Here is a 15,518-nt window from a genome sequence, read left to right on the forward strand (position 1 = left end):
TAATTAAGAACAATTGGAAGACTGCACTTTGAGACTTCATACTGTCTGGGAGGATAGATGACTTCAGGCATAATATCCCTAGCAGTTTGGATTGACAGCTTCTAAAATAGCAGCTCTTTTGTTACTGCTCATTGAATTCCATGATCTATGCCAGTTGTTTAATCTGACAGCTATCTCTTTTATTTAATTCTATTTTCCCTTATTTTAAAAAGTGATCTTAGAATAGATTCAGGTTTTAGCTGTGCAGTTCTAACAGTTGTTTTACTTTAATTTCCGTTCTTTTCTCTGTTCATCTTGTTTGTATTTTTTCCTGAAAGAACAGAATATTCTGTGTGCTTAGGAAGAAATGCCATTTCAGTAGACCAGAAACTGCTTGCTAAACTGCTGTCCACATGATAGATTTCTATCCTGCTTATATTCCCTTTTGCTTGGTGACATTAATTTAGTTTTAGATATATTTGTGGCTACATTTCTTCAGCTCCAGTGCTTTAAAACACTCACTTAATTTTTTATAGCATGAGTTTTTAATTTTGGATACGGAAAGAACAAAACCTTGTTTCGTATAATGTCTTGTAAAAAAAACATGTACAACCATCCCCTGTCCTCACTTTCCCCCACTCAACACTGAAGCTGATTTTGTTCTTTATTTTGCTAGGTGACATGTTCAGTACAAATTAAATTAGCTAAATTTCTTGAAGATGACTGGATGTAAAAAGAATTTTTCAAGCTTAAAAATGGATATTTCAACTCAATAAGGTGCTAATAAGCTTTTAAAGAATACGTAAGACAATTGTATTGGAAAAAAGGTTATAGTTTTTGCTTAAGTTTGGTGTTTGACAATAGAGTTCACCTGGAATTATTTTTTTAAAGTATATTATTGCTGATATTTACTGTAAGCAGCAAAAGCTCTGTAGAGGTTGTCCTGGACCAGGCTCTCCATGCTTCACTGAATAGTTTTAGAAATTTAGTATTTATCAAGTGGGAAGTGGATATCCTAACTTGCTGAAAATTGAGTCAGCTTGTGTTGGTTTATAAGTAAACCGGTGGGAGAAATGAACCCAACTCAAGAGAGATTACAAGTCAGAGTTACAATTTACAAAAAGATTACAATAAATGCAATGATACAGAGAAAACTGGTTTTAACCCACAAAGACAGGTGTATAACCAGCACCCTGGGACAAGAACAGAACGGTATTTGTCACCCCCCTGTGCTGAGCACCACGTGGCCACACTGGGTGCAAAGTAAATGAAAAGGAAAACCTATTGGTCTGGATGATGGTTGTGGTCCTGTTGAAGTGATGATCACAGTCTTGTCAAGAGTGGCAGTCACAGTCCTGTTGAAGTTCTGGTCCTCCTCTGGATCCGAGGAGTGGTACCAGAAGTCCCAAAACCCCAAGATTACGTATGCTCAGGTTCAGGTGGTACCTCTCCCAGGGCAGGGAGTTTCACAATGGGTGATTTAACTCTGAGTCATGGGATATTTTTGGAATCTTTGGTCTAGGTCGTGTCAGCTGCCTATTATGCCAGTTCATTATGGCCCGTTAGCAGAGATGACCCCTCAGGCTGGGTGTGAAGGTGGTAATGCCTCTCTGGAGGGGAGTTATCACAGCTGAGTCATTGGTGTGAAGACAAAAAATACTCCCCACTTGTAGTCTAAGGTGTCAGGTGTGCCCCGCGCAGCTGCTGCAAATGATCCATTATTAACAGTCCATCAGAAGTGACATAGAGGGTATAAAATACACAGTTTTGGTTATACCCACATAGTGATAAACTGGTCCTGGCCCCTGTAACTAGAACAAGCTATATTCTGAAACATTTGAGTTCTGCAGTACAAAACTGAGATAGGTAGAGAGATTAATTTAAGTGAATAGGTGAAGTCCTGTAATTGTAGAATGACTGAAGCCAGTTTGTGTTTGTTGACATACTTGTTTTATGTCCTGGCTACCACAGAATGGTATTTGTAATAATAATCTTCTTGTTCTCAAGAGTCTTTTTGTCTTAGCAAGATGACATTCCCTGTAAGCAAGGGTTAATGGTACATTATTGTCAGCTGAAAAGGGCAGGGGAAGTAGGTTTTACATAAGGAAATCATATATTATGTCACTGTCACTTTTTTTACCCTGGATTCTTCAGAAGAGAGTTAAATTTGGGAGCAAAGATAAACCAGTATAAATTGCAATCCAATTATAAATTTAGTTATAGCACTAAAAAAATTGCATGGATGTACATTTTGTTCTACCTGGAACAGTTTCAATTTATTTGGAATGGATTAAGTAAATGTGGAAACTTACCATCTATTACGTTAATAAAAAGGGATTTATTACAATTTAAAGTCCAGATAAAATAAAATTGGTGTAACTTCTGCATAACGAGGCATTTTCTCAGAATCTATATTGAGTCAAAGCACTTCTTGGGGAAAAAAGTATATGTGACATGCAGAATGCATTGAGAGATACATTAGATTGAAGAAAAACTGATTTTTGGGACAAAGCCTTATGAAAGTGAATTCCTGTGTATATCTTCTCTCTGACATGTTGTATAATTTGCTGGTGAGTGGTACAAAATAGAAATGGATGGGAGATGCTCAGTTAGAAACAACACAGCTTTAGGATGTTGAAATAGTAAGCTTATGCATGAAATTGTGAGGAGAAAAAAGAACAGTTCATGGTGAATTAGTTTTCAAGGTGATATAGAAACATCTTTGCAAATGACTATAATTTGATGCTGTTCTTCCATAGTTCAGAATTTGTCATCAAATGTAGTTGTAGGAGCACAGGTACATTTGTACCCTTCTTGTTTCTTTGCCATTTGTATGTTTTGTATTATTAATTACTTTAAGCTTTTTTTTTGCAGCCACCTAGTGTTCTTTAACAGTGGAGGTATTTTTTCTGGCTTGTTTCTGCATGTCTTTCCCATTGTCCAGGGCATGCCTGACATGGTTATGTTTGGCTTCCAACATAAAGCAAATCTCAGATATTTGTCTGTTTTGAAGGTTACTTTGTAAATTAATTTATCACCTTTTGAAAGTGATCTGTTCTTTTGCCCCTAGAACTCTTTATTTTGCCTTAATAGATCTTCTGACTAGTATCAACTTGCCGTTTTGAATTTTAAGTCAATAATTGTTTATCTATGGAACTGTTCAAATTGATATTTTGGTCTCTTTTGTGATTATTTTTTTTCCCATCTGTCTTTGTAATTTTACTTTCATAGATACAAATTTGAAGGACCTAGTTTAGTGCCTTTCTTGAGTATAGCTTCTCTCAGTATGCTTGTCTGAATGACAGTTCAGATACAACGCCTAAGGTGTTGCCCAGAAGTCCTTAACCTTGTACCAAGTGAAACCTGTTCCTCAGTTCATTGTTGTTTGAAATTCTCACTGTAGTGTTCTGTGGTTTTTGATCTTTCTCAGAAGTGAACTGCAGTCAATTCATCAGTGCTGCGCTGTAATCAGATGTAATTCAGATGCTGATTGTAATCTTGGATAGTTGATAAAATGTCTTGTGGTGTGTAAATAATTATTATGCATCTTGGCTACTTGCTCTGAGGAATTAAAAACTTTGAGTGGGAGTAGTATTGTGAACTTTGATACCAGCCACTCTTCAAACTTACTTTATATTGGTTTTTGGAACTTGTAAAGATTCATGAAACAGCAGAATATCCTCCATTAAAGTGTTATATTTAATTCCTTTAAGTTTTATCTTCTAGTTCCTTAAGTCCACAGGTTGCATATTAACAAAATAGATTGATTTTCTGTGTTCTGTAGCTTTAAAGGAATCTTTAGAAAGAAATCACAAAATAGTATTGCATGCAAAATACTTAAACGTGAGTTACATGTACACAATATGTGCATTCATAAGGCATAAGCAATTCATTTAATCATTTTAAGCTTAAAATTATGGTAGCTTTTAAAGATAATTTCAATTTAGCCTCAGACTCTTCAGAGTTATGTGTGAATGTCTGGAGAGGTGGAAAGAGGAAGAAGCTATTGTTGAATGGTTCTGGAGCACCATGACTTAATTTTCATAGGCTGTGAACTGTTAAAAAACTTTGTTACTCTTCATTACTTGAAAGAGAGTTCAGTTTACTTACAGGAATAACAGTGTGTAAGTGTATCACAGGCTTGTAGAAGTACTGGAGGATGAAAGATATTGAGTGGTATTTGCCAAAAATTGTGACCCAGTTGTTCTTGTTTGAAATGACAGAACTGTGTTAAAGGATAAAATAACCTAGGATCATGATTCAATAGTGTCATGTTTGAGATCTAATGGCAGTTGAGATTTAATAGCTTGAATGAATAGGCTATTGGAATGTTTGACTTAATTTCTAGAACCAATTTTAATTATTTTTTTAACACAGTGCAAGTGACATATTTTTGACCTACTCCTTTTCTGATAATTGACATCTGTGGGAGGTGTAAGTTATTAATATTTTATGGTGCTCTGCATGTGCCTCTTATTTTCATGGGGGGAAGTAAACTTCCTTTTTTTCCTCTCCTATTCTGTGGTTTTCTAGATAGTCATGAGGAAATTGTCATTAAATTTGGTATCTGCAGCAAAGACCCGTTCAGATTTTCTGCTTCATATATAAACTGTGTTTTAGTGGAGAGTAACAGTTTAAACAAACAAAAAGAAGTGCTAAGTGCATAATGATTACTAATTAGAAGCAAATGAAGATCCTATTGGGTTTGTTTACTGCATTCAGTCAGTGGTCTAATTAAGTATTTATGACAAAAGGCATTTAAAGGATGCCAGCACTGACCGTATTTTATGCACGTATGAACAAGTGAAATATATTGGAGTTGACATAGACTCTGTGGTTGCCTACAGTTTGCTAATACAAAGTAAAAATATATTTGCTCAATGTACAGTTAAGATCAGTCTTTAACCCTGAATTAAGAAGAGTCTGAATGAAGTTGATACGGAACAGATGTTTAATTATAGTTGAGTTTTGATTTGCAAATCTTTTTTCTGACTGCTCAGATGTGTAGACTAGGTTTATTCAAACACTAAGTGGTCTGTTTAAACTATGACATCTTTTATTTAGAAAAAAGAAAAATAGGGATGATGTTAAATTTGGCACATTTTTTAAAATATCTGTCTAGATTCAACAGACATCACTGGAAGTAATGTTTATGTGTGAAGTCATCTCAGTCCCTGGATATTCTACCTTCCTCTGCAGCATTGAGCACGACCCCTTGCCAGGGCTTGTTTGGGCCATTTTACTTAGGTTCTTTCCCGCTGCTCTTGCACCTCCAAGGCACCACTTAAGCCTTGGCTCTCCCCATCTTTTTGCCATTGCTAGTTTGTAGCAGGAGAGAGCTCCTCTATTCCCTTGGTTCTGTTTTCCCCAGAGGTTCTTGCTTGTGCAGAGCAGCCTGTGCTTGAAAGGCTTCCAGGTTGGCTGCGCCATCAGGAGCTGCCACTTTTCAGCTCTTCCTGCAGGCGGTAGAAGTGTGGGACAGGCATGAGAGCACTTTTCATGCATCACTGGCCTAGAAGCACAGCAAAGCAATTTTTTGGAGCCAAAAAAATATGCTTGTCATTGATAGGTATCATACTTTTGAAAACACCACAAGCTGTTGCACCTCTCATGCTCTTTTGTGTATGATCAGTTTCCTGAGACTTGAAGAATAAGGATTGATAGAGAGAGTGCCTGGCCCATATTCCTGCTTCTTCTTTCTGTGACCTTGCCTTTGCCACACTGCAAGGGACATTTATTTGTTCGTTTGTTTTAAGTAAAAATGAAGAATGCAAGGAATTCAAGGACCTTCATGTTCTTCTTAAAGTGTGGGCCCCAGAACTGCTCACAGTACTCAACGTGTGGACAAACCAATCTGAATACATCAGGATAATCACCTGGCTGCAGATGTGGGTTGTGTTAATGGTTGTGAGCATTGGCTCTTACACAGATTGAGAAAAATAAAATGAAATCAAATCCCTTTTCCACCTGTAGCCTTCGTGATATGTGTCTTTGAAAATGTTTTTGGAGCTGAAAAACCCTTGGCATTTCAGGCAAATACCAGTCTGATAATTATTCAACTCATGGTGAACACAGGGAATATAATAATTATGCTATGTTATACATATAGCTATGCATGATAAACTGTGTCTATCCAGGAGAGCACCTCTCTGCAATGCAGGGCCCAGGCCCATCCAAGAGATGGGGGCAGACATGGCACACCTACAACATAGGCAGGGACTGAGGGCCCCAGGCTCAGCCAAGACACATCCCTGGAGCTCTTGGCAGGGAGATGGTGTGGGTCTCCAGGGGGAAGGCTGCTCCCAGACACTGAGGCCTATGAGCACTCCCAGGATCTTGGCAGAAGTAGACTTGCAGTGCTCATGTGCTTCCCTTTAGACATTTGTGGCTAGACTCTTTGGAGACCAAGTATTAGGCTAGATGGACCATTGCTCTGGTGTAATACAGTTGTTCTCAGACTCTTGTTTTATTACATTTCTCTGAGGGAAACAACTCAGGCATTTCTAAAAACAAGTACAAGGAGCAAAAAAACTTCCTGGGGAAATAATAGGTATTGCAGACCTCAAAATGTTTGCAGTCATTCAGTTTGGGAGCACATCCTGCATCTGAGTAGAGATATGGGGTTTTACCATCCTGTGGAAACCCAGCTAAACGGAGTGAACACAGAACACATTCAAAAAATTGTGCTTCACTTGTTTTTGGGTTGGGTGTTTGGGGTTTTTTTTGGGTTTGTTTTTGAGGGGTTTTTTCCAAATTTCTTCAGGTTGTTAAATTGTCTTCAGGTGAGCCACAACTCTCACCTCCATAAGAAGATATATGCCTTCTTCCCACACAGAGACAGAGCCAATGCCTACACTGAGATGTGATTACCCATTCAATCCTTTCTGCTAGTGCAGCGCTGGGAAGAAATGCCACATACTTCCTCAGCATGTACTGCTAGAGAAAGGAGGAGGCAGGAAGAAGGGACGTACAACGATCATCTGGTCCAATTGCCTGACCACTTCAGTGGTCAAAGCATGTCCAAGTGACTCTTAAACACTGGCAGACTTGGGGCATCAACCACCTCTCTAGGAAGCCTATTACAGTGTTTGATCACCCTATTGGTACAGAAGTCTTTCTCATGTCACATCTTCCTCAGGTCACAACCTCCGCTGGTGCAGCTTTGAACTGTTCCCACATGTCATATTACTGGATCTCAGGGAGAAGAGCTCAGCACCTCCATCTCCTCTTCCCCCTCCTCAGGAAGCTGTTGAGAGCAATGAGGCCACTCCTCAGCCTCTTTCTCTGTAAACTAAACAAGCCCAAAGTCCTCAGCCACTCCTCATAGGACACTTCTTCCAGCCGTTTCATCAGCTTTGTTGCTGCCCTCTGGACACATTCAAGGAATTCAAGGACTTTCACATTCTTCTTAAATTGTTGTCCCCAGAACTGCTCATAGAACTCAAGATGGGGACAAACCAATCTGAACACATCAGAATAATCACCTCTTTTGTTCAGCTGCTTAAACCGGATTTGCTGCACCATAGGATGGAGTTTGCCCTTCTGGCTGCCTGAGCTCCCTGCTGGCTCACACCGAGCCAGCTGCTGACTAGCACCCCCAGATCCCTTTCCATAGGGGTGAGCTCCAGCCAATCCTCTCACAATTTGTACTTGTGCCCAGCATTATTCTGTCCCAGGTACAGAATCTGGCACTTGTTATTTCATGCCAGTGATTGCCCGATGCTCCGATCTATCCACATCCCTCTGTAAGGCCTCTTGTCCCTCAAGAGAGTCAACAGAACCTACTAGTTCAGTATCATCAGCAAACTTGCTAATGGACCATTCAACTTATGCATCCAGATCATTGATAAATATATTGAACAGAACTGGTAGCCGTGTTTATATTGCATTTGTAGCTGGTAACTCTTGTATAGCCAAATAGATCCATAATATGCTAATTCCCAACTGCATAGAAATTTCCGTTGTGTATGCCTGCTGCATTTACTTTGCTCTGGTTTGCTCTTTTTGTGGGAAGGAGGTAAAGGACAGAAACATGCTGCCTCTGATTTTATGAAGTGGTTGCTTTATGAGGTGGCATCTGTGATGCCTAAATACAGGCTTGAAATTGGTATAACCTTGGTTACATGCATGCTTTCTATGTTCTCAGTTAAAAAGACATAAGTTTGGGGCAATTTAGAATACTGCTGTTCTGAGTACTGTTGTGTTTTAAACTTCTGGCTCTGTGAGCATATCCTCATTTCTCAGCCTCTTGGTATAGCTAGCTAGGTTCAATACGCTCCTGTTCTCGTGGGAGCCAAATATGAACTTAAAATTTTACTGCCATTTCTGTGTTAGAATTTGGAATATGAAGATTTCCTTGTTTTCAGTGCTAATGTTTGTTGTGCTATATACACATAGGTATGTGGATGTACCTATATATGAATGTATATCTCTCTATACATATCTAAGAATAGTGATTATAATTTTACACATTGGCTGAGACTATCACGTAACATCTTAACCACATGGTAGAAAAAGAAATGGAATCCAGTTTAAAAAGTAACAACCTGTGCAAACCATGATGCTGCCTTCTTAAGAGTCCCCTGCTTTTTTATTAAAAAATTTCTGGATCACAATAGTTGTTTTCGGTTCTTGTTTAGAAACACTCTACTGTCTCTTGAAGCATGGCCTTTTCTAGAAAAGGCATATGTTATCATATAATTAAAACTATGTGGTAAATGCCTGTCCCCAAATGGATTACAGAGAAATTGCACTTTGTTTTTGCAAGTTAAATACCTTTTCATATTTTTAAAACTATATCTCAATATTTATTTATAAAATTTAAATAACCAGGGGTCTTAGAATTTTACAAGTAGGATCTTATAATGAGAACCATTGCTGGTACTGAGAGGCTTCATGAATCCATAACAGAGCTCTATAAATACCAGTTTCTGATACTATGTCTTTGTGCTGCTTTGTGCTGCTGTCTAGAACATCAACTAACATAACTTAGGCTTTGTGGCATGGTGGTGTCTTTCCTTATGTGGAAGAACTATAAACTGACAAAAAGATGTTTAAAGATACTGTGGACACTGCTAATGTATCCAAGTTCAGTGTTGACTATGACTTTGTAAGAAGAAACTGCTATATTTTACTGTTACACTTGCAATATATTTCCTCTAAATTTGTCTGCTTTATGTTTCTATATGTCAAAAGCTTTATATTAACTGTGGGATTTAGTATATGAACTTTATAAAAAGGGCAAGTAATTCCAGATATGGACTTAATGATAGTTTATATTATTTTTGCATTACTAAATATATTTCCTTTACTGAATTATGTATAACTGGAACTTGCCTTTGTGAGGTGTGATGACTGACCTGCACATTGACTTGGGGGAAAAAAGCGATATCTATTACATGCATCTAAGCAGGCTAAGATTCTTCAAACCTTCTATTGCTTATACTTTTCCTGCTTTCAATTTATTTCTTTTCTATATTGGCAATTTTTCTTCTAAAGGGGAAGCTGTCAAGAAAATTAAGTCGTTACTTCAGACACTTACAGGAAGTAGTCATCTGTCTTTCTGAAGAGTAAGATTTTTGAAAGTGCTGGAAAAACTTAAGATTCCTAGCTCTGACTTCTGAGTTCCACTGCCTTGTTGTGCTACTTGTGCTATTGAATGTGTTCGTTTTATAATTTTGTTTCTTTGAAAACTTTCTGATCTTTGTGAGTAGAATGTCTTCTGGACAATGTGATTTTGAATAAATAAAGCTTTGGATTCTTGGGGAATAAACCAACAATGCCATCACTCTTTGTTCACTACATGCTTTCTTTTCTCCCCTCTTCCTCCCCTCTTGGCCTTTAACGCCCTGTGCTGTGGAGCTGAGCTGAGGACACGTGCTGAACTGGGGCCTGTTGTGAGCACTCTGCCACTGTCTGCGCAGACAAGGGCTGCAGTGTCGCCAGGGCTGCCTACACAGGGGCAGTGGATGGTGTTTCTGTGGAATTGCAGTGGTGTATGGCATCTACTGAAATCTGTAGGATAAGCAAATACAAGAATTCCTATAAGCTGACAGGCCTCTGAAAAGGCCATGTTGTGGCCTCATTGATAAATGCCACAAATAGCAGAGCAGTCATGAAGGAGTTGGTTTAAACTGGGAGGCTGCATGCCGTTCACGTTCAGATTTTAACTTCCCACCCTTGAGTATGTGGTGTGAGCTGTTTGCTCTAAATCTTTGTCTCCTGTTAGCTGCCATCTCTAGCACAACAGTCCTTTTCCTTAAAACCTGGCACATAGAAGCAGGATCTGGGACCTGCTTTTCATTACTGACACTACAGACATATGGAATGCCCTTGTTTACATTTCTAGAAACATAGAATGATAGAATGGTTTGAGTTGGAAGGGACCTCAGAAATCTAGTTTCAAGCCCCCTGCTAGGCTGGGACACCTTCCACTAGGCTGGATAGCTCAAAGCCCCATCCAACCTGGCCTTGAACACTTCCAACTTCTCTGCTTCTAGAACCCTAGCTTATCTGGGCAAACCCGTTCCAACTGTCTCACCACTCTCACAGAAAAGAACTTCTTACTAATAACTAATTTACACCTATTCTTTCAGTTTAAAGCTATTACCCCTTGTCCTGTCACTACATGCTCTTGTAAAAAGTCCCTCTCTGCTCTCATATAGGCCCCCTTGAGGTACTGGAAGGCTGGTCTAAGGTCACAAGAACAGATAAAACTTCAACACTAACTGCAATTTGCTTAAAGTCTAGTAAGACTGAGCTACAGCAAGTGGCCTTTTTAAGACACTTTTTAAGAATGTGTTAAAAGGATGAGTAGTCTTTGATTATTATTATAAAGTAGCAGACTACAATACTGAAACTAACCACAAATAAAAATGTGTTCTTAATTTTATTTCTTTGTTACAGACTTGCACAATTAGTATTTTTAGGAAGACTAAGCTTCTGGAAGACTTGGGGTTTTTTTTTGAGTGTCTAATGGAGTCGTTGGGTACTGAGAGAGTTCATAAATATAGAGATGGAAAGCAGTCCTCATTTTCTGCCCCTCAAAACCACTGCAGTATGGAGAGCTAGACATACTGCATATGTTCACCTTGCGCCTGTATGCTACTTCTCCTGGTCTGAGCATCAACTTTTAGTGGTCTGCTTGTTCTTTTTGTCTCTTGAAGATGAGACCACACTTTATTTTTTCAGTGCACTCATATCACGTGATTCAGAAGTCATTGAGATGTATACCAAAATGATAGAGATGCTAAAGTTAATAGAAATGAACACTGTAAAAACTGCATTAATCTTTAGAAGATAATACAGAGGAAGTTGGCTCAAATAAAGAAGTCTTCCATTATTTTAAAAATGAAGATTTACAGAAACTGAGACTATTTAGTGGTACTTAATAGGGCAAAATATTTAAATTGATTTAGGTACTGAATTTTCCTTGTGTATTCAAATAATTTTTTTTTTAATATATTGAAAAAAAAATTGAAATGTCTCTGTTTTTGTCAAGGATATTTATAGCTTTCAAATACGGTGAACAGTGTATTGTAAGAAAGCTTATAGCTTTTATAACTGCTTTATTTATATTTTAAGTGTTCCTGAATAATATAATCAAATAACAGTACCTGTAATTAAGGACTTTACTGATTTACTGATAGCAATTTTCTCTTTTTTCCCCCCTGTGTTTTTCCTTGATTTTTTTTTTTTCTTTCTATACCCTCCCACCCCCAGAAAAGAGCAAAAGGACAAGTGCTGTTTGATAAAGTATGTGAACATCTCAATTTACTGGAAAAGGACTATTTTGGGCTGTTGTTTTATGAGACTTCAGAACAGAAGGTAAGCCTATATGAGGTTTTTGTTTGTTGCCATTCACTTCAATAGCTTAGTGAGGTATGTTCTATTAAATGTATACCATTACAAACACTTGAGTGAATTTTGCTGCCTTTGCTCATATATGCCTAAGAATGCTTTATTCAGGAATGTGAAGGAAATCTAGCCCCTAAATCTGTGACTATCAGGTCTTTGATTTCTTTTCTTATTAATTTTAAGCTTAAAGAAAATTTTGGCATTTGTAAAGAGGCTGGAGGTGACCCATGACTGGTACTGGATGCTAATTTTACAAATGAGTGGTGTTTGATATGACTATGTTCAAAAAGATCTCTTAAATACCATTTGGTAACTTATTTTCAGTCTTCTTTTGTACTTGCTGATATGCTAGATAGTTGAGCACATCTAGATTGCTCAGCTGAGAAAAGTCTTAAATGAATTGATGGCATGTGTTCCATTAATTATCAAAACCAAATTTGTCTTTCCAGCATGGGCTGGCTGATGCTTTCTCCATGAAATAAAGATATATGTGCGATCAACTTTATCTTCATAAAAAAACCCAGACTAATAACTGCAAATTGAAGTGGAAAAAAATTGTATTTCTTTTTGATCTGTATTTGTAGCAGAACCATCATTACATTATACATAGTCTAGAAGTTTTTGCTTTTTTTCTATCATCTTCTTTTTCTTTCTATCGTGTTTGAAAGTAAGTCTAGTTAAGTGGTCTGAATAAATCTGAATTTCTGACAACTTCCATTCAGATAAAGCTGTTTTCTAGAGTTATTTGCTTTGTTGCAAAGCTTTCTTTGCAGTATTAAGCAAAATACTCAAAATACCTGTATTAAGGATCCCCACATACAAAACGGACTTGTATTTTTACTTAGGTATTTAATTTTTGTTTTTGATTTGTAAACCATTTCTAGAAATAAAAACTTTTTTGGTGTAACAATGAAGAGCATCTCAGTTGATCTTCTGAGTAATATTATAAACCTAATTTTATCTGTTACTTTAACTTGTTATCCCTTTATTTCTGCTGCTCACTATTGAAAAGCTATGCTGTAAATGCACAGCAAAATAACATAAAACAGCAGTCCGATCTCTGGCAAGAAAGGAAAGGTCTAATAGCAGACCTGGGATCCTCAAACTATTCCAGGAAATAGCCCACCTGAGTAGATCCTAGGAGGTAGATAGGGAAGGGAGCCTTTGGTTTTTGAAAGTAGAGCAGAAAAGTCTGGATTGACGTAGAGTTAAGTGTTTCTCTCTTTTTTTTTTTTTTTTTTTCCCCTAATGTACCTCTAATTGGACTAAGATTTTCTTGGTGTTCTTCAGTCATGTGAATGCAGGAGACCAGAATTCCACATTTTAAAAAGAGCCTTTTTTTTCACATGTCTTTATCCACGGAGATACTAAAAATTTGACTGGATGTGAACCTGGGCAACTTGATGTAATTCAAAACTAGCTCTTAAATTATACTTAGACCAGTTATCTCTAAAGGTCTCCCTTAGCCTGAATGAATCCTTGAGCTTTCCATCCAGTACTGTGGAAGTGTTACTGTAGCAGCACTTATATATTAGGTATTTACGTAAATTAAGTGAGAAATATCTGATAATGTGGTCCTTCTTTGTATGTGGAGTCTAAGTCAAGCACTTATTCAAAGGAAGAGCAGACCACATCTCACCTGAATTAATGGGCAGCAGCAGGCTTTTATTTAAAACCTTCCAGAGAAATCTGGTCCTATCTGTTATGAGGACTGAACAACCACAGTTGTTGGATTTTGTCTTTGTCATACAAATAAGTTCTTTGTGTTATTTGGAGAAACTTTAAAAAGAGTCTTCTCTGGCAAATTTGCATTTCCCACCTCCTACTCTCACAGAACTTTTTCTGGGTTTAGGGCCCTGGGTTTTTTTTTTTTTTCATCTCTGTAGTAAGTTTGAATTCCTTCAGTACCAGTTCTTTCTGATGCCTTTTTTTTTCTTCTGCTGTTATGACTGTTGCCTCTTCAGATTAAAATGTCACACATCTCTGACCTCCAGGCCAGTCAGTACTAAATGCTGAATGATGTGTTTTTCCATTCTTGTGGACTCATCACAGCCACCCATTTATTAGCCAGCTGTTGAAATCCATGGCAGCTGTGGTGTGTGGAAACTGAATGCCAGGCACTCTTTTGAGCTGCTCCCTAATGCACCATTGGGGTACCATTGGAGGAGGAGTCCCATTAACTTTTCTCCATGGGTGTTCTCTGCAGCTGGGAGAGATGTTATGTCTTCAAATCAGACTGATTTTTGTTAGCTTTAATACACACTTCAAAACTATTTAAGTCAGATAGTCATTAATTATTTATTTCTTTTTTACAAATGTTAAATTTATTAGTGTAAAGTTCAGTTAGGGATTTCATTGCATTGGACCCTCGAAAGTTCATGAATGCTCCATTCACACTGTAATTGTTGTGCAGAAGTGTTAGAAAGCTTCTGCTCTTACTCTCTGGGTGCCAGCTGGAAATGCTGCCTTTCTGGATTTGTACAAAATACTTTTGTAATTGTAGAGAACATTTTGTTGTTCTTTGACAATACATTACTTTGTCTCATCTATAACCTTACCGTTCACAAATTAAACAAATAGATTTCTGCCTAGTGGAGCAAAGTAGTGTGTATACACTTTGTCTTTTGCTTTGAAAGACAGACCTGTCTATTCTGCATTAAGAGCTCTAATTCAGGGTAGATTCTTTCATGGTATTTGTTTTATCTGTCACAAAAGACACAGATGCAAAAAATCCTACCTCTGTAATTATGCCTATAAATGGAATATAAGCATCTGATTTTATTTGACAGAACAGTAATGAAAGTTGGTGGCAAAGTCTACTTCCAATAAGCTTATTTCAGACTTGGAAAAATCAGAAAATTAACTGTTTAACTTGTGTAAAGAAAGAATTATTCTTCTCATCCTCCACTATATTCTTTTCTCCTTCTTTGTAGTGATAAAAGATAAAGCATTGAAAGCAACATACACAGGAATGCTAGTTTTCTGCTGTAACTATGCCATGCTGTAGTCTTTATTTTTTTTACTTTATGCTACATCTAAAATGTAAGAATTTAAGCTACTTCTAGTTATCTTTGTAATTGCAAGAATATGGCTGTGTGTAATTTCAGAGTGGAATTCATGCCAAAACTGAAAACCTAGGATGATAACTGTAGCTGAAGTGAGTCTCGGTTAAAATTATTTGAAGACTTATGTTGTCTTCCAAGGCCTTTCCATGTCAAGGTTCTTTCAACAGATAGCAGTTTTTCTGACTTAAGCAAAATAAATAGTATCCAGAATTTTGGAGAAGCTTTGTAACGATGTTATGAACTGTGCCACCTCTGGAAAAATCATAGTAGCTATGAAAAGCAGAGGTCACAGACTTCTTAAAGCAAGAGATGTGATATTCTCTTTTTTTACATTAAAATTGTAAAAAATTATAAAAAGGGGTTTTTGCATTTGATTTATAAACAGTATTTATCTAATATATACATGCTGCACTTGTGATGAAATCTACTTGAACGAAGGTCATTTACAACAGGGAACTCAATATTTTGGGTCATATTCATAGGAGCCACATTTTCTATTAGCAGAGGTGATCTATTTTAAAGATTTGCATTAGAAACTATGCAAAAACATAGTTTCATGTTCTCCTAATCCATACAGACCTATGAAACTGTAGCCTAGCATATTTGTCTCTTTCAAGT

General features: G+C 37.4%; 1 protein-coding gene across 22 annotated transcripts in view; it reads left to right on the forward strand.

Moving 5' to 3' along the window:
* Positions 1-15,518, forward strand: part of EPB41L2 (erythrocyte membrane protein band 4.1 like 2) — a 115,798-nt gene that overhangs the window by 54,445 nt on the left and 45,835 nt on the right. For all 22 annotated transcript variants that reach the window (XR_010429245.1, XM_064649478.1, XM_064649494.1 and 19 more), the window contains one exon: positions 11,701-11,805. Coding sequence is in view for 21 of the 22 variants with exons in the window: in XM_064649478.1 (XP_064505548.1) it covers positions 11,701-11,805 (105 nt within the window). In the remaining variant the exon portion in view is untranslated. The remainder of the gene's footprint in view (positions 1-11,700; positions 11,806-15,518) is intronic.

The sequence above is a fragment of the Pseudopipra pipra genome, chromosome 3 (assembly GCF_036250125.1).
Source record: "Pseudopipra pipra isolate bDixPip1 chromosome 3, bDixPip1.hap1, whole genome shotgun sequence".
In the NCBI taxonomy this organism is placed as follows: Eukaryota; Metazoa; Chordata; class Aves; order Passeriformes; family Pipridae; genus Pseudopipra; species Pseudopipra pipra.